The sequence below is a fragment of the Pezoporus occidentalis genome, unplaced genomic scaffold (assembly GCF_034315485.1).
Source record: "Pezoporus occidentalis ecotype Australia unplaced genomic scaffold, CSIRO_AGI_Poc_V1 ctg213, whole genome shotgun sequence".
In the NCBI taxonomy this organism is placed as follows: domain Eukaryota; kingdom Metazoa; phylum Chordata; class Aves; order Psittaciformes; family Psittacidae; genus Pezoporus; species Pezoporus occidentalis.
The window spans coordinates 2,371,953-2,393,281 of NW_026913997.1; the positions used below are offsets into that span (position 1 = coordinate 2,371,953).

The following is a 21,329-nucleotide window of genomic DNA, read 5'->3' on the forward strand; positions in this document are numbered from 1 at the left end:
GCACAATGAATGTCTTACCAAATTCTGTTAAATAGAGAGTAGTTTATGTCCTGGATTAGTCAAGCAAAAAGGCAGCCATTTTCATCTAGATTGTTCCATGTTCAGAAAACATCAAAGGTACAAGCAGGGAAAGTATTATCTTGATCTGCTTATAAAAGCAGAAGGCATTACTGTCACTTTTACTGAACTACTTAATACTTATTTTTAGAACATGCTTCCTCTGTTAAATAATAAAACTGCTTTCAAAAGGCAATGGAAATTAGGGGAGGGAAAAAACCCTCCAGAAGTTACGAAATAATGGTTCAAACATTTTAGTACTGAGTTTTGATAATCCATCTCAAGCTACCTCTACAGGTTACTCACTGATACATCTTACTTGAAATTCTAATCCAAAGACTGCTTTTAAAATTACAAGCTCCTCTTTCAAAGACTAACAGAAATACAGTTTGATCCTCCCCCAACACCCAGTGCTGCAGGGTTTTGAGCTGCAATTGTTTTGTGGTTTTTGTTTTTCAATAGTCTGAGTTCTTTTCCTTTAAGAGTTTGCCTTCCCCTTTGTTAAGCTTAGTTGATCTGCCTAATTATGGATTTAACAAAGCAGGCCATGTAAATCTAGTCACAAATACCTATTTCTTAATTACCAAAGACATTAGGGGTAGGACAGAAACTGCGGGATGGTATAGACATGGAAAGAGGAATCCCTATGTTGCAAGTACATTCAGGACAGCGGTGCTCCTGGCTTTCACTAAATAAGAGCAATATGAAAACACAAGTAACCCTCAGTTTGGGTGATCTCTGCCTGTGTCCCCCCACTTTTTGGAACCTAAAAGTCTATAGCTTCAGATTCAGTTGCAGAAGCATTTACAAAGAGAGAGTACTCAATTGGCAAGTTATATCTTAAAATGAAACTTTGACAGCTTACCGCATAACATACATTTCAGAAAACCCATTTCCGATTATTTTACTAATTGTAAAGCTTCTCTTTTATAAACTACGTTCTTTTCAGATTTTTCAAGAAGACAGACCCTGCTGACATCTGCTAGTTCCCATGTACAACAGCTGTTTATTTTGCTTTTACATAGTCTACACAGACATCCAACAGCATACTCCTAATTCAAAATCCTCATTAGGATTTTGTGGTAAAGGACATTTGAAAACAAAAGAAAAGAGCACATTCAAAGATTTCAGATGTACCATAAAGGAGCCAGCTCCTGAACTATATGTTTTATTTCACACACTAAATGTCAAGTTTTTTTAAATCTCACCATACACATGCCTCAAAAAAGACCCCTCCTCCTCCTTTCCCCCCCTCCCCCCTCAAAAAAGGAATAAATGAGTAAAAACCCTGTTATAATATAGCTGGGTTTTCTGGCACAACTTCCCTAACCCTTGCGCAGTTTCTCTGACCAACTCACATCTAAAAATATATTCTGGTTGTCAACTGTGATCAGCTTTGCTTATTACTGTGCATCTGTTAGGAGATGCATGATTTTACAGCAGTTGGCTCATTCAAAGCATCTACAACTTTTATCCATAAATATACCTGGCCACCCAGAATGTTCTGATCACACTGTACTTACAGTAACTTCCCTTTCAAAGCCCAGTCCTCCCCAGAAGAAACCTCCAGTTATTTCCAGTCTAGATCCTGCTTTTCCTACGTTTTGTCTTATTTACCTTTGAAGCATCAGACTGCGTACCCTTTTTAAGTAGGTTGGGACCCTGCAAATATATAGGGAAACATGCGAGTCAAATATTTCCAAAAGCTTTTTAGTTTAACTAATTAAAAGAAAGTTGAAGACCCCCAACCTCAAAACAGACAGGCAAAACCCCTCAATTTCTTTTGTTTTTTTTTTTTTTTTTTAATAGAAGTTTCCTCAGATACATACCAAAACCTGTCTTTCCTCTTGAGATAACTGTAGTGAAATTACCATAACCTTAAAACCTGCTTTGTTGAAGTAGTGTTGTCTACCAAACTGGCACATCACCATATTGACAATTAGCGTTGCTTATATTCTATAACAGGACAGGGAAGTTGAAAGAAAAGATTAAAAATTCCAACCCCCAACCATCTCCAGAATAGTCTTAAGAATTATCAAGGTCCCTTTCAGCCTTTGGGAGCTGGATCATTCTTCTTGCTTAGGATAGATATTGCACAGCAGTGGCTCAGAATGGGAAGGAACTAAACCAAAGCAAGCAAGTTACACTGTTGCTGTCAAAGAAAGAGTATTCTACAGTCTTACCAAACAGTTATTTTTAAATGCACCACTGAGAATCATCCTCCAACAAAAGTCATAGCTCCTGGAGTTGCTAAAATACTTCCTAATCTGCTAAAATACTAAAAATAATATTATTATTTTAAAATGCTTGTGAAATTAATTCACCCCTTGCTCCCTCGGAGCCTCACGGCTTCTGGTATTCACTACTACTGCTGCTTCCATTGAGAACAGATCAGGGATTAACATGAGTGCGTTTAGAAGTTTTAGACACACTGTCTTGAAGGCTGACTTCAGATCACCAAGAAAAACTGGGAAAGCTACTGAATGCTAATTGCTTGCCTTTTGGGGTGAAATCCTCAGGTATAGCCATCAGAGAGCTGTTAGAGTCAACAGTAAACAGTTAGAAAGCCTTCCATCCATTGCTGCCTTTTTAAACTGCAGAGTTTATGCTCACATTGACAGCATCAGCATTTAAGCATCAAAATCTAAGTTCTAAACAACAGCTCACCTCATTCATAAATTAATAGCTGTTTCATATTTTCATGTAACAAAAGGAAAGCAGCTTCCAACTGTGAAGCCTGGTTTCAACAGCTGTCAGTAGCTAGAAATGACGAGTAAGCCATTACCAGAATATTCTACTTCAGTGCAGTTCTTTAGAAATAGACCTACTAAATTGCTTGCTTAAGGGGAAAGGCCAGAGTTCAAAAACTTGGAACTACTACTGTAGTTTCATTTCCTAAGACTTACATCTACACAGATAAGGCCAGAGCTCAGGGTCTCCCCATCCCAAGGATCTAAATAAACTAGATGGAAGTTCTTACTAACAGGCTCACCTGACTAACCTCCCAGCTGGTGTAAGGTTCTTCCCATTCACATGTATTGCATGCAATTACAGATGCTCATTAATAGAAGGCATTCCTCTGCCCATTACTAAGGACAGACTAGGATATCCATGCTAAGCACACCAGAATTTAGAGTCAAAAAGGAGACCATCACCTTATGTCATCCCAAATTTGGGCTACAGGACTTACTTCCTTCAGCAGCAGAAAATGAAATTCCTTTACCCTATTTGCCAGACAAACCAGGTCTTACTGATACAAAGCTAGTTGCAAGGGAACCCAAACCCTGCTTTGAATACAGTTTTCAGAATTGTCTTTAAATGGACAATCTTGCCTGTTGTCAAGCCTCTAAAGGGAATACTACCAGAGAACCTGACATTCAGAACATCCAACCCCCCTGCTCCTACAAGCTTTTTCAGTTAATATGCTTGAGAAGGTTATTGAGCACTTTTAACAAGGAAGGCTACTTGTGTCTTTAAATTTGTCAAAATTAATTAGTTGGCATATCGAAGACTGCAAATCAGCTTCAGGGCAGGGAACACTGAGAAATCGTTTGTTGCAAATTAACCACTATAGATCGGCAAACTAAGTAGGCAGAAACAGTAGTAAGAGACATTCAGCATCTCAAGTGACATGCTCTATTCAAGACTCTTTTGTTCCGCATTATGTTAACTTAATTAGGCTTTCCTCACCACTGAAGTCTGTCAACTACTTCTACTCCATGTAAATAAACTACCCTGCTTCTAGTACACTTTTCTGAGACCTTAAAGTGTTTTAACTAAAAGATCAACCCAACCCTAAATATTATTGGAATAAATTGACACATTTTAAGTAAAGGTAGAGAACTGTCCCTTGAAGCTTTATCTTGACCCAAGAACCATTTACTGTCTGAGGTGGCACAAGTTAAAAAGCCTGAATAAATTTTATGTTCATGTAAGACATTCTGCGAGGTTTAGATAATCACACCTGCACACGTAAGGCTGCTGATGGAACAGTTTGTGCTGTTTGTTACTCTTTGTAATCAGGTATAGTCAGCGATGATTTATTCTGCCTCCCTCTAATCCAAAAGCTTACAGCTCCAGCAGTAGTGCAAGTACCTTGTTTACACAGGGGTAAATGCTACTAAAGCATCACTTCCTAAAGGAACAGCGCATTCAGAGAATACTCAGGTGCAGCACACTTCAGTCTTTTAACACAGCCTTCATTTCCAGCTGTTTACTGCCAACAGCTTGGGTTTACTAAAAAACCCCAAACAAACCAACCAACCAACCACCACCTGACATCAGCACCACACCAATACAGTGATACTAAATCAACTTAGAAGTACATGACTAAGTAGTTCAAAGAAAGGATTGTTTTACAGTCCCACACCAGGCACGTATCATGCCTCTACATTAACTCTTAACATACCAGAATAGGTAGCTCCCTAAACTGCTTCTAAAGACAAATACAGTTAGGAAGCAAAACTATTTACAGCAAAATAAGTCAGTAATGTTATAGCACCTGGCATTCCAGTCAGAACTCTTTGTCAAGATTAGGAGTGAGGAAAAACTTTGCTTTTGAGCTCCTACTCCCCATTCATACATCTAATATTTAGTTAATAGTAATTAAACAGATAACACAAGCTTAATAAGCTTTGCTGTAGCTACAAGAAGAAACTAATTTCACAGATGCATGAGGGAAATGCATCTGTGCAGTACAACAGTTTCAGTACCTCACATATATTCTTACCTGCAACCACCACAGAAAGCACCAGCTCCTGCAGAATTTCCAGAGGGAAAGAGTATTGGCTGGATGTCAGTAGAGAAGTAACCTCACTGCCCTAGCTAATCTATGGACATCCTCTCCTTTCTAATCCGCAGAAACCTAACCTTAGAACTACTCATTACCAGGGAGAACAGAACAAATCCCCTTAACCCTTTTCTTGCATAAAAAGCCTAAACTTGTCTCTTACTTAAGTACTTTCTTATCCTCAGCAACTTCCCCAGTCAACAGGGCACTCATCTGCTAGGCTCTGTCTTCAGCTACCATTCCTGCAGTTACTCTGAGAATCTGTAATACTGTAACATTGCTCTTCTGTTTCTGGTTACAGGATTCCTGCTGCAGCAATAAGAAATATCCAGCTTTCAATTTGAGGGAAAAAAAAAAGGGAGGGGGAGAGAGATGTGAGAAAAAGGTTAATTAATATGAAACAATGCAGGTGAAGTCCTCCAGGTTAACTCATTTTTTTGTTAGCGATAGAAATACACAGATCAAAGCTGCCCTGCACTGATTTCCTAATGCATTACAGCCCACATAGGCTGTAAAGTGGAATCTGTGTCAGAAGCACATTTAATCCTAGGATTCTCTTCAGCTAGTAACTGAACTATATATCAGAAAGACCAAAAATAATCCAGGCCAGGCTGTCTGCTTCCATTAATCAGCAAGCTAAATTCACATGTGATACCACTACTTTTTATAAGAGATTGTGCACGTATACGTGTGTGTACATATATATTTTGTAAAGGCAGATGCATTCTTGGTTTCTTAGTTCTCAACTTTGCATCACAGTGAATGAAGTTAAACATTTGAAGTTGCTACATATTCGTATACACAAAGGCAGGAATATAATGGAAAAACTTCCAGTCTCTACTTACATTCTCAGTTTAAAGCACAGATTCAATGTGGGAGTAAGATCAGATGAAACAAAGGTTTTCATACTTTAAAGCTGAAGACTAAAATGCTTCCTTTCCTCTGAAACATCTGAAGACAACAAACACTAACACTGAACTGTTACAAGGGAGAAAATAACCTGAGCAAACGTTTTTAATGATTACACTCTACAACAGGTGAAATAAATCCTGAATTTGGATCCTTGCAGGTGAAAGTTATTGCCATTGATTTACTCAGCTGTTCAGCACAGCTCCTTTTCAAAGAGCAGTTCCTTTCTTACAGTTAAGTGTTCTGTACATTGAATTCAGAGATATGACTGCACAGAAAGGCCGCATCTAGCACAAAACATTGTGTTCAGATCCTGCCTTATACTTCATTATACTCTCTACCCTTATTTGTAGAACCCTCATTTGTTATGAACTTTTCATACCTTCCCTTTTATTCATACTATTACTTATCTCTCCTCAAATTATTCAGTCTAATTTAGAAAATGAGATTAAGCTAACAAAAATTGTTTGCAAACAGGAAGTCTATTATGTCTATATTGTGTTATCACTATAGTCTGTTCCAAGAATAGCAATAGTTTTAAACACCATCTTGCCAGAATTACTCTTTTCTCTGATAAAACTAAAAATCATTTCAGAAAGACCAATCATTTTTACTTTATTATGAAAATTGCTACATTACAGTCACTGTTCAAAACAGTATTTTAACACTATGGTTTCTCTCCATTTAAATGCCAATACACAAGCCATGATTACTGTTTCAAAAATATGATTAGCATTATCTATGGTAATTTGACATAACTTAAGCCATTAGAACTTTCTATAATCTGTTTCTCCCTCCCCCTTTTTTTGAATCTGCCATGGTAAAGAACAGCACCTACAATACCCAAGTTACCTGCTAGTGTTATTGGTATAAATAAAGTTAACCATAAACACAGAAATACACAGACACACAAAAATCCCTCCCCGGGAAATGATTTGTTCTCTACATGTTCAAAAATGCAACAAGGTCAGCTTTTTTCACTTTGACACATAAGTTAACAGGCAAAAGTCTCAAACCTAATCCATGGTCAGCTTGGTCAAGAGCACATTCCCATTCCTGTGCCACATGGACTTTCAGAGAAAGCTTCTGTCCTCTGGCCTCAGGGTAATGAAACTGATCAGTACAGATTTCAAGTATTTAATTCAGTGCCAAAATTTGAAGTGGTCAGTGCATTTTATTTATTTCACAAACAGAAAGAATAGTAAGTGTATATTTATAACTCCAGTAAACAGGAAAGTCCTTAACAGTGTGATTATTACCACAACAGCACATTAATACTGAATTTATCAATGCTGTTCCACAGAGATGCTTCAAACCCTTTATAGCCAAATGCACTATAGGTTACCCATTATAAATACTAACATTCTTCTATTTTTGAAATAAACAAACATAATAGCTTAATTCAGGGAGACCAAATGGTTCTGTGGTGCAATTAATTCTCTTCAAACGTCTCTGTTGACAAATCAGGAATAATAAATACAATCCCACTGCTTTGGAAGCCATGCGGTCCAGACTTTCACATGTACTCTATGTAGACACCATGCCTTTTTGCAGCATTATCAACTTAAAAGGAGTAAATAATCTTTCTGTTAGAATAGGAAATTATTTCCTCTTGGCAGGTATTGACAAATCAAGTCTCTAGCTTCATCACCACTTCACAGACAGATAGCCTCTGGCTGCAGTTTTCCAATCTTAAAACTGAAAGTTCGGAAGAAACAACTTAGTGTTTTCATCTGTAACAACAGAATGTAACAGAATACGTTTTAAGTGCCATGTCAGGGAAGAAAGTGGGTAGTAGTGAAGTTCCGCCAAGTAGATTATCCCACAGAGCCAGGTCATAAATGACAGTCTAGGTAAGCTTTTCATGTTGAATCTGGTAGTAACATGCCTGAATTAAAACAAAGTTCAGTTTAGCATACATACAAGCTCTCAGCAAGCTGAAAAAAATCATACATAAAAAGGTTAACTTTTTTTCTATTCGAGAAAACAGAGGGCTAGGCTTTCTACAAACAGTGATGATGCAGTGACATTCAACAACTGAAAATCTTGTAAATCAGCAAAAAGAACAACAGGAAATTTTAAGTTACAAATTATGTCCAATCCGTAACGAAGCAAGACAGCATGATTTGGGACTCTGAATACTTTCACAGCTTCCTGCTTTGCTAAGATGATGTACACTTTTTTGCACACGTCTTTGTTTGCCCTTTCACAGAAGGCCCCCAAAAAGCAAATATTTTCTTACAGGATAAGGGTGCAGGGATTAAGTGTTTCAAAGCCCTCACACTGAAAAGCAAAGGTTTCCATCACCTAGATAAATACCCTGACCTGCTGCTGATAGCCATTCACACATTAATGCTGCTCCCAATAAGCACTGGGGCAGCTATGACCAGAAACCTAATATAAATGCCTCAGACAGCACTTGCATTCATGGAAAATAGATTCTGCTTCTACTACATATGTTATTTGATAAATTTTAACTAACCCAAACCTCTCATTTTTTGCAGCCCTTTAAAAATATCAGGTATGAAAAAAAAACAAAAACAAAACAACCCTTTGCACCCAACTATTTCCAGTTTGTACAGAAAACACAATCATGTTCACCTGGCAGCTCATTTTAAGATTTTAATTTAACTTTCAGATTAACAGCCTCCCTCCAAAAAAGCAGTACTTCATCTCAATTTTTATAAAAGGACTAAGGTTCGTTAAGTTGCAGGGAAACAACAAGCTCCAGGTGAGCATTCAGAACAGTCAACAGCCACCAACATTACATTTGAGTAAAGTACATCTACACAGTGCACCACTTTATTAGCAGAACCTGCAATTGTTAGGTTATACTAAGCTCCAAGTTAAGCTTCCCTGCTCATTCTAGCTAAAAAATTCAATAAAAACGTCAATGAAGTTACAACCTAATGTTCACACAACTGTCCTATGATCATCATTGTTCACAGCTGACTAATTTGCAAAGAAAGCTTTTAATAACAGAGTCATTTTCATACCTTCAAGGTAGTGAACATGATGCCTTGCTCCCCGTGCTGCAGATAAGGATCCATCAGGTCTTCAATTAAGTGCACCTCAGACCCCAAATTCCTTATCCTGTCATGTGGAGGAGAGGGAAGGAGACTAGTTAAACAAGAGACACCACTATAATGGTTTTACTTTTCACACATGGCACACCCCATGCTTTTCCCTAACCTCATTGTGGAGTTACAACTGCTTCACAGTTAACTCTTCAACATTTTTCCAGGCCAAAGCAAAGCACCAAAATGGAAAATTTACCAAGTTACATAAAGCTACCAATTAGTCCTAGGAAAAGAAGCAGGAGTGTTTTATATACAAGTACTCACACAGCCTGTGCTCAGCTAATGACAGACGCCATGCTTAGCGCCTACCTGGCTCGTAGTACCACATAGAGAAAAACAGGAAATAAGTCATCCATGGACCACAGAAAATCTTCTTGAAGAGTTTCCAGTACATTCTGAGAGATCTCTTCAAAAGTCTGCTGGATCACCTTCAACTTGTCAGCTGGGGTGAATGTGGTACTATTTGGAAAGCAAAAGCAAAGCAGGATGACAGTAAGAACTTACCTATCTGCATCTAAATTAGGAAGACAACTTGCTAACTACCATGTTTTAAAAAAATGGTAAAGAAGGAAAAAGACTTTTCTAATCCCCTTTTTAATTCCTACTTAAATTCTTACAGCAGAATTCCTTATGCCAGCTAACAGACATAAGAACACTCCCCAGGCACTGGTCATTTTGCCATAACTGTTTACAAGTTTACATGTATATTTGATTAGACATCCTCATACTTTTGACTCTAAGTGGTGTCCTATGGACACATCTCAGTTACATTTATGAGGCTATTCATCATTGCCCTTTGGGAGAATTTGCTAACATTTGCAGTAGGAACTAAAACATCTTGGCGACCTCTCCTACAAAGGTGAAAAGGTGATGAGTAAAGGATCACAGCCAACTAAACTAGATACTAGTATATCAGGAGCAGCAAAACATTAAAAGACAAATGTCAGAGAATTACCTGATTTGCTGTAAACATTCAACTGCAGAGGCAAAGCAGGCATCTTTTGTATTTGATGATACCTGTGCAATCGTGAGAAGATTTATCATGCAGGTTTTACAACTTTTCTGTTCAGCAGCAGAAAAAAAAGCACAGTATCATGTAACACTGGCATAAAAGACACTTTTCCTTCCAGTTTTCCAGTGCAAGGAAAAGGGAATGTGCCTGGACACTGAAATCACCCAGGAAATCTGCCTATGTACAATATTTATGAGTGTTATTTACACTCAGAAAAGCCTGCAATGAATTCATTGGTTTATTAAGGTTTGGGTATCTTCCAGGTCAAGTGAGACTGAGAATCACTAAATCTTAATGGTTAACAGTCAAGAGGCAACCATAAGACTGGAACAGTTGAAACCTAGAAAAGTCATACCAGTAAATAATCAAAGGTAAGGAGCAAACAGAAAAGAACAAATACAGATGTAAGCTTTTATATGCAACCGAACCTAAAGTCTTTCTGAATGGAGCAGGTAGAGAATGGTTGCCAAGAGATCTAGAGGAATTCACAGAAATAAGGAAACAGGACAGAAGAGAGAAGCAGATAAACATGATGTCTTGGTTAAAAACATCCTGTTTAATTCAATGAATAACCCAGCAAGTCAGGTAAATGGCTACAGAGAGCATCATATACTGCATAATTCAGAGAAGACAGATGCCACATAGTACTTCATAAGGAGAGGGACTCTACTGTATAACCAAACATAGAATAAGTGTAAAGAATTCAGGCAGCTGATAAGAATCTCACCTAAAACTATAGAAGATCTGAAGTAACTCAATAAATGTGTTAATGCTGGATTTTGTAACATTTTAAGTCTGAGTGGAGGTTTGCATCATGTTTTCTCAGGCGAATCTTCAACTTCATGATTTGGGGAAAAGGGGACTTGTCTTGCTGGGAACCCTTAGCCTTGGGGCGGGCTTCAGCAGCAGCTGTGGTCATTATTACAAACCAAATTCTCTCTATCAAGCAATATCAGCTCATCTGTGTGCAGCAGTTACTACGATGAAAGCCAGGCTTCCAATTATTACAGACTTTGAACAAGCCACAGCTATAAATAAGGAAGAGGTGATCTGATGGCAGGAGTACCAAAATGGCTAAGAAAGTCACAAATAAAAACACAGGAATTATAAACAGACATGATTGAAAGTATACCATAAATACTGAAATTGTTCAAAGTTATGATTATTAAGCCACCCTCACTGCAGCACAGACTGAGTACTACAGTAAGACCAGTGTTCAGCCACTTTCAGCAAGATAAGGATTAAGAATAAAAACCTTACAATTCTTCTCCTAATCAGAAAGTACATAATGGTATAACTCCCTTAAATCAAGCAGCTTCAAAATTCCCTTCTAGACTTTTATTCTCACAGCTGCATAATTGGAGACCAAGCAAATATCTTCCTGAAACAGAATTCACTACAGACAGTAAGTGACAAAGCCAGACTGACAGCTATTGAAGAAATCGCTAATATAGATTTTAAGTAGCAGACATTTTAAGGAAACAAGATAGCATCTCTTCAGCAAAAGGCTTGATCAAAAAGTTCTTTGACTGCTTCTTCATGATCTCAGCTTCTTGAAAGAAACACTGGGCAAAGGTCAGTGAACATACCTTTTTACTCTCTCCAAGGATGGACACCGTTCCTGGCCAGAATTTCCTGCAAGAAACCCAACAGTCTATTGAGAGAGTGTATTCTTATAGCATTTTTCACCTTAGGAAAATGAGGTCATCATGTTCTTGTAGGAGATACACCAGCCCTTTCTATAGGATCAATTACATCTAGCACAAATAGCTGGAAAATAGCCTAATTTGAAATGTTCCCTCTGGTTTTGTACCAATGCCAATCTTCCCCACCCCATATCTCTTCTTTTTGGAAGAGGGAAGTTTTGATTCCCCCCTCTCAACCATACTAATTAGCTTGAAAATATGTTAAGATGCATTTTAATCAAAGAAAACACTTCAGATAAAGGCTGAAATTGCTTTATCTAGTTACATGCCATAATATTTTTTTTAAGCTCTGTGTATTGTTGAAGCATACTCACGCTTGCACTCCAAGAAAACTTAGAAGAGCCATATCAGTTTGTTTGTTTAGACGTAAAACACATTCCCAGTAAATATCTTCCTCACGTTCGTTGTCTAAGGCATACAGCATAAATAGAGGAGGATAGAGTCGTGGCAGTAACACAGGGAGCAGCAACCCAAAACTGGTTACCACATAGCTATTAACAGAAGAAAATAAAAGAAGGGAGGCTTGAAGATTAAGACATTTAAAAAAAATTATCTATAAAAATTGAATGAAAAAAATCCCACTGGAATGAATCATTCATTTAATATGAGCCTATTCTATTAGGTATATGAATAATACATACAAATCCATCAAATAGTATCTGTGCTAAGAAATACTTTGAAGTAACTTTCCCTTACAGTACAGGCACAGGTGGATAAGGGCAAGGAGACTAGTTGTGGTGCAGCATTTTTGTGGTTTATACGTTTTAAATGGAACACTGGCTTTCTTCCTTGTATAATGTAAAAACTGAATACTATATTCTAGTTCAACTTTTATGTGTATCTTCATGCTAACCATTTAGCCCCCATTCTGCTGGCAGATAACTTTACCTTCAAAGCACAAGCTGGAAAATAACCTAAAGCCTATTCAGTTCCCTGACCTAGCTCCACACACTTGCACTCCAGCCTTCATGAAGTCAGCAGTAGTTTGGCATCATGCTGTAATCCTAACATGGAAAGCTGAACTCACAGTGCCTACTAATACCACCTGCACTCATTGGAGTCATTGAAGCCCCTTTCAAGGAGGCCACCTCTACTGATCCCTCTTCCTTGTTTTGACCACACCTGAGGCTGCTGTGGACAGGACAACGATGGATTAAAGAGTGAGCTCAACATGACCAGCTATTTGCAGCGCAGTATATGTGCACTGGACCTGCATTATCCCCAGTACGTGTATCCAGATTAGTCTGCAGAAGCCCAGGCCCAATCCTGATCTTGTTTACCCACAACAGACAAAAGCAAGTTTGGGCTTAAGTTAAGAACCACTGCATGGAATAAGGATGAGATTCTTATTGCAGCCATCACATGGAAGTCTGCTTATCAGGATCTGTCATCAGAACCAAAGGAAAACAAAATAAAATCTGCTTTTATCCATCAGTTAAACATGTGCTTATCTTTCTTCCCCCACCCAAGAAAAAAAGAAAATAAGGAAAAAAAACAGAAATAAAACAAAGGCTTCATTAGGGTTTTTCAAGGGGTTTTCTTTTTTTTTTCTCTTCACATACCCCGGCTCAGGAGATTCTGATCTCGAGTCAGATTTTCCACTACAAAATGATCGCCTCCCTTTTGTCTCTGTCGCCACAAATGGAATTGTGCTGCCCTCTTCCGGAAGATCAGGGAACAAGAACCTAAATGGCAATACACAGATCAACATAGGATTTCAGTTCAAAAAGTTTCCACAAATCACAGAGTTAGAAGGCAAGACTGGACAGACAAAGGCAGCTGAAATAATACATGGTGGACTAAGACAGCATAGCTAACAGATACACAGTACCATCTACCTCGAAGTAAAACATGGCAGGCCAACCCCTCTGATGCCAAAGATATCTTTTCCACCTTGACATCACTTCCCTCCTGACAACGCTTCCAGTAGTTAATAATTTGGAGTATTTCTATTTTCAGATTGGCAGAACCCAAATAAAGCTGTAATTGCTCTCAAGAATCTAAGCAAACACTCCATAAGAACACTGCTCATCCATGTTTGTAAGAACTTTAATGGAATACACCAAGTCCCCATCCTCGCTATTCTATACCCTTTGAACACTGCCTTTTCACAGCATAGATATCCCAAGATACCAAATTGGAAACCCATATTCAAGACAAGCTTATTACAGCAACATCTGAAGTACAATGCAAGATGTAATATACTGTGGTAAAGATTTTAATTTTTCTATTTTACCAGAATATTCAAGACTCCAAAAGCCAAAAAAGTTAAGGAAATACAAGCAACCCTCAAAACAGAGTCAGATACTGGCATACTTGGCCTGCACAAACACTAGACAGTTTCAGTCCTTGAGACATCTTTAATTCAGCAGAAGTTCGACCGGAAAATGAGAGTCTCATTACCTAACCAGTTGGAAGATGCGTTTGAGGTAGGACTTTATCTCCCTTACAGCCTCCTGCAGTAACCGCCGATTAGCCCCAACTCCAACATAGGTCATTCTGTACACAGCTACCAGCGTTTCCACCAGCTTGCCCAATGGATGGAGAGGAGTATCACAAGCCTGAGATGAAAGATGTTAACTGGCCAGTCAGATAGGTCAATGCAGGTTATTAAATTCATGTATGAACTACATACAGCTCATAGAGGAGTCAAGACAGTACAAAATCTTACACTACTACTTGGACTAGTCATCTGTCCAGTACTGTTAAAATTAACATGCCATAAATAGCAAGTATTTCAAGATGCTTTGCTAAGATACAATGTTTAAGAATTAAAACAGTAACTGAGCAGAAACTGACTTGAAGGCAGTATCCATTAGGTATATAATGATTTTAGTTGTGGATTTTAATTCAATAAACTAGGAAGTTATGAGCAAACTTGAACAAATACAACATGGATTACAAGAGCAAACCTGGAAGGACTTGAGGAAAGCTATTACAAAGTCTTTTACAAAGTGAGCTTGACATCATTCCTTAGCAACAAGCTACACGAGTATTTGGTAGTCACAATACCTTTATCAAATACTTTTTTATATTTTCATATTTTTCCAGGGTGAAGGCACCAATGTGCTGTGGAATGAACTCCAGACTTTCCAGTGTCTGAGTATGTGAACGGCTCAATATTTCTGGGCTGCAATTATGAAAAGGACAGAGACATTGTACCGCTTATTTGAGACATACAGTAGGGAAAAAAAGCCCTGAAGTTAACAACTGAACTAATTCTAAACATCAGCAAGTCCCTGAAAGGGTTTATAGGACAGAGTATTGTTTGTTTAGGATTTGTTGTTGTTTTAACTGAATTTTTACAGTCAAGAGTTTCTGGTCTAAAGTAGAGTGTGATTTCAGTTTCTCTCTCAATACTTTGTCTTGCTGACTCTATTCTCCAGGAACCAACCTGTCTTTGTGTTGCCGCCGGTTGGTGGTCAGGGCCACTGCAATGTTGTCCCAAGCTTTCCATCTATCCCCCTGGCCTGGGCTCTCACAACCAAGCTGGCTCCAGCATTCTTCAAATACTGCCTTCCATTTTTCATCAGGAGGCACTGCCAGAATCCCAAGTTTCCGCCTAATAAAAAGGCCAGTTAAGTCTGTTAAAAATCGGGCTGTCATGAAACGACACATTCAGCTATGAAAACCACCTATGGCTAACGTCAATCTACTATTTCATACTATTTTACCATAGCTGATATACTTAACAGCCTCTACTGTGAACCAAAGTTTATCACTAAGAATAAACCTAGAGCCTATTTAATCAATGGGTTGACTTTCAACACCTTTACAAAAAGCTATACTTATTTTTTTTTCCTTCCTAACATACATTCATCCATATAGCATTATAATGTTATCAGATTAAAACACTTTTAAAACCTATGCATGGGAACAGCTATGAACCTTGTTACATTAGAGAAGTCAGTCTAATTCTTTTCTTATCGTCTTCCAGGAAATGGTCTGGCTAAACACAGAAGGACTGGTTTGATTTCCAAGAAAATAGGAGATACTGCACTTGACTGGGCTGATCCTCACTGGTATTCATTCAGAAAGCTCAGACACATACACATAGCAAGGACACATTGCAAATATGCCCTAGATATCTCACTATCCTGGAATGTACAAGTAGCATAGCTACAGAGATGATAACAAGGAGAGATATATGGCTTCTGCCCCTAAAGCAGCATCTATAGATGATGTTGGGTGACATCTGAGGGATGTGCTAGTAGAGAGTAAAACTAGCTCAGGCATCTTTTCATTGACAGCCAACACTCAAGAGATCCTATATAACCAAAAGAAAACCATGTTCTCCCTACCTATGTATCTATCTCTCTCAATACAGGTGTCTGAGACATATAATGAAATTTAGGGGTTTGAAAAGGACTAGCACTACTGGTATTGCCCCATACTCCCAATTTCACAGAGCAGAAAGAGTAGGCTCTTAAGCCTTTTCACAAATTATACCAGAAGATTTTTCAACTTCAAGAGAGCCTGAAAAGGGCAGATGAAACCCTTATTTCATGAGCAATCTTCACAAATGTGTACATACATTTATTCATAGACTCCCTACTGCGGTAAAAAGCAGACAGCTGCTAAGGTTGCAAGTGTTCAGTTCAGCAGGGAGGCCTGCTTAACTTTGCATCCTGTTGTAGGTGTCAGCACTGTCAAAAGAAATTACCAGTGAATGCTTCAGGAAGCACACTGAGAAGTAATCCATGTAAAAACATTAGGGTTGTGTCTCCAATTTTAATCTGAAATTTCAGAGTATGCTTCACAGATATTGAGTTCTGTACAACAATTACTTCTATTGTAAACCCGTATATAGTGCCACCAGATAGTGGTAACTCTAAATTTACATATATTTCTTCTATTCAAAGATCTCAGTTATGACTTAAATAAAAAAAAAATGATTCTTTCCCAGGGTTAATTAAACAAATTGATGTGATGCAGCTGCTATAAATATGGTTATAGGAACACTTCTAAAAATTATGTTCGCCAAGGTGTTCAAATGCTCTTTTGCAGTTCAGCTGATATCTCTACTATTATCTTATGCATTATTTGAAAGAGGTGCAGTTGCTAATTCTACCCAATGTGCACCCACTGCTATCATTGACATACTAAGTTAATTACCAAGAGAATAATTGGCAGAAGACAGAGAGGTTGTGATTGACTTAATCACTCAAATATAACTTAGTTTTTCTCAGTGCCTCAGAGGTCAGCAACACCTGTGAACTCAGATTCTAACACGCAGTTCAGATAGAAATTAATACAATAATTAATCCGAGGCAACTATAGGACAACAGCAGCATGCTTGCTATCCTGTAATTTCATGCTGCTACTTCCATATTCAAATAGTAATTAAAGAAAGAACAGCTATTAAAACCAAAGATTTTGATCTTATTTTATTTCCTAAGCAGGAGGAAAGACAGATGGAAAAGGAAAAACATCTCAAAATCTCACCGTTTATTTGGAAAAAAATATTTTTAGTTGGCCTTTGAAAAAAGACAATAGTTATGTTCCAGAGTATTACTGAACCATAAGAAGTTATTTCTTACTCAACACTCACAATGCTTTAGGTTTGTCCTTCTCATTCTCATACAAACTAGGTTTGAAGTAGGTTCCTGTGATTTTTATCCCAGATCCCCACTCTCCACTGAAGAGACCTTCAATATAATCTCCATTTGGCAAGGTCAGAGTTCCCTTGAGAGAAGATAATAAAAAAATTAAATTAAATTCATCAGGAGCCAAATGTCAAGCAAAGTAACCTCTCCCCCGCCCCAACAGTTTATGAGTAACAACTGTAACACCAACCTTTCCAGTCAGAGTCCAGTTATCTGAAAATTCCCCCTCATAGATTGTGTCATCCTCAGAAAGCAGAATTCCAGTCCCCTGTGTAAAGAGAATCATAGAGAGCACAAAGCAGGACTTACAACAGGCAGCCTGACTGCAGACCTAAAGATCCACTGAAAAACCTGTTACTAATTCTTAGCAAATATTTTTTTTTAAATAGAAGTTTCTGTAGTCCTGGATAAAACAGAGCAGAGATTATAAAGACAGTTTAAAAGGCCAGGAAAACAGATGGCTAGAGGAACAGAAGGTGCACACAGCTTAGCATACACTCATCTACCCCAGGAAGTGACCATGCTCAGAGAAAAAATCACTATAGCACAGATGGGTGTTCAACTCACCATCATTTTGTTCATGCTGAAGGCTCCTTCATAATACAGTCCAAACTGAGTAACCACAACACCGTTGCCTTGGCAAACATCATCTTGCCACATTCCCATATACTTTTCTCCTCTGAAATAAAATGAAGTAGGAAGAATACAGTCTTAGTAGCACATTTATATCCTTTCTTTGACTTTAATGCAGTATTTGACCATTACAGAAACGACTAGAGAAGAGTCATACAGCACTTGCTTCAGATCTGTCAATCCAGTTTCACTAGCTTCATGGAAATAAAGACCCTTTGACAGAAGCAAACTATAATGAACTTCCTTTCCCAATTCACTTGCAAATCAGTCACATCCAACCAAACTCTGAAACAATGCTGAAGCCTGACTAAGCCCAATTCCTATCCAAAGGAACCTAAGCAGTAGCTACAGCACACAAGACTGAAACTTACTAGATAAAGCTGGACCAGATCAGCTAAGATTTAAGTTGTGTATGAAATGGGATCTTAGGCTTCATCAGGCATCTGCCTGATGTATTTAACAGTTACTTAGAAAAGATGCAAGAAGCTTACTTTAGGCATTCTTTTTACCAAAGCTTTTGATATCTTTACCTAAACTCAGACAACTCAATTTGAGAATAATAAATGAAAGAAACCAAGCTGTTCCACTTGGGGGATAGGAGGTAGACCTACAAAGTCATACATGAAATTTTTAAAATATCAGAGTGCAAAAATTGTAAGGAAACAATTTTGTAGAAAGTTTCTGGAGAACAGCCTAACAAAGGTCATGCCACAATATTAAACAATTCAAGACTGCTTACGAGTAAATACCAGCTTCTTTCAGACTACTATTTAAAGTACTCTGCTTATTACACAACATTTTCCTCCTAATACCCAGAAAAATTATGGTCATTGTAAAGAGAGCAAGCCCAGCCATTAATCTGAATTCAGGGGAATCTTCCAGCTAATTGGACCCATAACCTTGCAGAATGCTGGCCTGAGTCATCATGCCAGCTACAGGGGTCTCTGCTGCATGAAGGCTTCCTGAAGAGACAGATGCAGCAGCATACTCAATTACCAGGATGGAAATGTAAGAGTAGAAATCCCACTTGCTCACATGACTGTGTTGCAACAATGGCAGCAAGTCATAAGAGTGTCTGAAGCTATTCCTTATTTGTCTGGGCTAAAGAATTAGAAATGAAGAAAATCAATCTTTAAGCCACAAACATGCACATATTCTTTACTGAGACCATGAAGAGAACTATCATGAGGGCAGCTTACTCATATTTGAGTAACTCTGGAATAGAAAACAAATGCCGCATTCCTCCCTCAGCATGAACTGCCACTTACAAATTCTGGAGGTGAGAGAAGTTCTGTGAGAAAAGCTGCCATCTCTTCAGTGTGCCCTAGGTAACTGAATGACTAAAAGTATGTAGAGACATCTTGATAGTAGCGTATAAGAACACCACTGAGCAAGACTACAGGCAAAACTGATATCAGGAAATACCTAAATATATTGCAATAGCTCTGTCTCAGGAAAATACCCACATAGACACTCCCACACACCTCCTTTACCTCCAGACTTTCTACTGTTCTGCTTTTTAAGTGGGCACTCAGTTCAGTTAAGCCAAAACCAATTTTCTTGTGCTCTCAAAGATGTCTTTTCAGGAAAAAGCCAGCATTAAATTAGTGACTGAAAAAAAACAAATTATATCGATCTATATGAATCTGTACTCTGAGAGCATTCGTTTAGTGCACACATTTAGTGCCATTCTGTTTCCGAGACCATTATTTCACTAATTTGCCCTGACAGAAAGTACCTTCCCTCCACTACACTGACAGAGTAAGTCAATGGATAACTTGAGTACAAGCATTACGCAGTCCTGTATGCTGGATCACTAACAGCCCAGTCTTACAGGCCTGAGACGGAAGAATACTCCTCACATGACATAAAACTTCCAGCACTTGCACAAAATGCCCTTATAAGATACCATACCTGGTCCTAGTTTTCAGGCATGAGTATGATAGGAAAGCAAGGAAGAAAAAAAAGCAAAACAACACACCACACCCCCCTTCCCCACATTTACTCCAGCAGCAGCACCAAAAAGCAGTCTCTAGACCCAGTTTTTTAGGTCAGCAACCCAGAAAGCCTAACATAAACAAAAAATAGTAAAGACAACATACACTACTACTGCAACTAACAGATCAAACAGACAACATGCACTACTACTGCAACTAACAGATCAAATCCTTTCCTTTCACTCTTTTTGCAAGTGTACATCATACTTGTTTCAAGAATTTGTGGATATCACATTACCTTGTGATATCATCAAAAACTCCATAGCCACTCTTCTTATCCATTGTCCACTGTCCAATGAACATACTGGGAGAGGAAGAGGTCAGCTTCCCGCTGCGTAGCAGACCATGCCCATGACGCATGTTATCCTGAAAACACCCTTCATACACCTCACCAGTTGCATAGCTATAATGAAAAAGAGAGTAAGAAAGATTCTTATAATCTGCTTCTGTTGTCAGGCTTGGTTTTGGTTTTCTGTTTGGCTTTTTTTTTTTTTTCAGTTGGGCTATTTTTGGGGTAGGGTTGGTTTGTTGTTTTTTTTATATACATATACAGATATATGTGTGTGTGTGTTTTTCCTCTAGAACAAATCAACTCTCTTATTTCTTTGGAATTCCACTGCAGCCACAGCAAGCAGGAACTCTAGTAAAAGTATATTTGGGCCAAAAGCGAACCTTTAATAGAAGTCTTCCGATGCTTTGTTGTTTTAAAGTCACTCTGCACTACAAGCAAGACCATTAGAGGTTATATTTCTCTCAGAAGAAAGTTTCCTCTATTGTTGAAAGGTGGTAGCAACATTAGAGTAGGTATTTTGAAATTAATAACAGAACACTGTACAAGTATGCATTGTGAGCAATCTGCCAAAAGCAAAGCAGAAAATTAACCAACCTATATTCACCAGTCTGAAATGCAATAAAACTACATGCAGAGGCTTGGTAAGCTATCCTCCAGAGCACCAGCCCTGCTCTCCCTTCTGCAATGACAGCAGCACAAGTGCTACATGTTACCTGTAGACTCCATGCCCACACATTTTGCCTTCCTTCCAGTACCCCACATAATGGTCATCCTTATTCAGGGCTTTGTTTGGCACTTGGTATTCACCATACCTGTTAACACACAGAAATGGAACATAAGCAGCTATAATTGCTAGCACACTTCATTAAAAACAGGAGCTGATGTATATCACAGACCCATTCTAAAATCAGAGTGCTCTATATAATTTTTAGCCCCTCTTCAACTACAGCAATTACTTTTTTTTTTTTTAAGGGAAAGCAGGAATTCCAGCATCACTAGATCCATTTATTCTGTACAACTTTTCTCCTGTTTGACTGTGGCACGTTGCACATATTCCCCTCTCTCTCAGCTTTTTGAAGGCCACAAATCTTCTCAGACCCTAAGACTGCTTCTACCTTTGTTGTCTTCTTCAGGCTTCTACCTTTGTTGTCTTCTTCAGCTTTATTCCAGAGAAAGATGATAACATACACTGCTATATGTTGAGTGTTAAAAAAAAAGGATGCTAGCTTCCACTTACATTCAAACAGT

The 21,329-nt window shown here is 38.3% G+C and overlaps 2 protein-coding genes across 3 annotated transcripts in view; both read right to left on the reverse strand.

The window, feature by feature from the left end:
• MPP4 (MAGUK p55 scaffold protein 4) overlaps positions 1–6,213 on the reverse strand; it is a 29,884-nt gene extending 23,671 nt beyond the window's left edge. The window contains exons 1-2 of the mRNA XM_062619778.1: positions 5,756–6,213; positions 1,675–1,719 (exon numbers count right to left, since the gene is read on the reverse strand). The gene's annotated coding sequence lies outside the window, so the exon portion shown is untranslated. The remainder of the gene's footprint in view (positions 1–1,674; positions 1,720–5,755) is intronic.
• A 131-nt stretch (positions 6,214–6,344) lies between these two features.
• ALS2 (alsin Rho guanine nucleotide exchange factor ALS2) overlaps positions 6,345–21,329 on the reverse strand; it is a 236,389-nt gene continuing 221,404 nt past the window's right edge. For both annotated transcript variants that reach the window (XM_062619774.1, XM_062619773.1), the window contains 15 exons: positions 20,795–20,893; positions 20,028–20,192; positions 17,727–17,838; positions 17,350–17,427; positions 17,105–17,238; positions 14,948–15,115; positions 14,566–14,683; positions 13,957–14,114; positions 13,116–13,238; positions 11,868–12,044; positions 11,437–11,482; positions 9,791–9,852; positions 9,145–9,294; positions 8,752–8,848; positions 6,345–7,643 (listed from right to left, as the gene is read on the reverse strand). In XM_062619774.1, the coding sequence (XP_062475758.1) occupies positions 7,605–7,643; positions 8,752–8,848; positions 9,145–9,294; positions 9,791–9,852; positions 11,437–11,482; positions 11,868–12,044; positions 13,116–13,238; positions 13,957–14,114; positions 14,566–14,683; positions 14,948–15,115; positions 17,105–17,238; positions 17,350–17,427; positions 17,727–17,838; positions 20,028–20,192; positions 20,795–20,893 (1,726 nt within the window). In that variant the 3' untranslated portion in view covers positions 6,345–7,604. The remainder of the gene's footprint in view (positions 7,644–8,751; positions 8,849–9,144; positions 9,295–9,790; positions 9,853–11,436; positions 11,483–11,867; positions 12,045–13,115; positions 13,239–13,956; positions 14,115–14,565; positions 14,684–14,947; positions 15,116–17,104; positions 17,239–17,349; positions 17,428–17,726; positions 17,839–20,027; positions 20,193–20,794; positions 20,894–21,329) is intronic.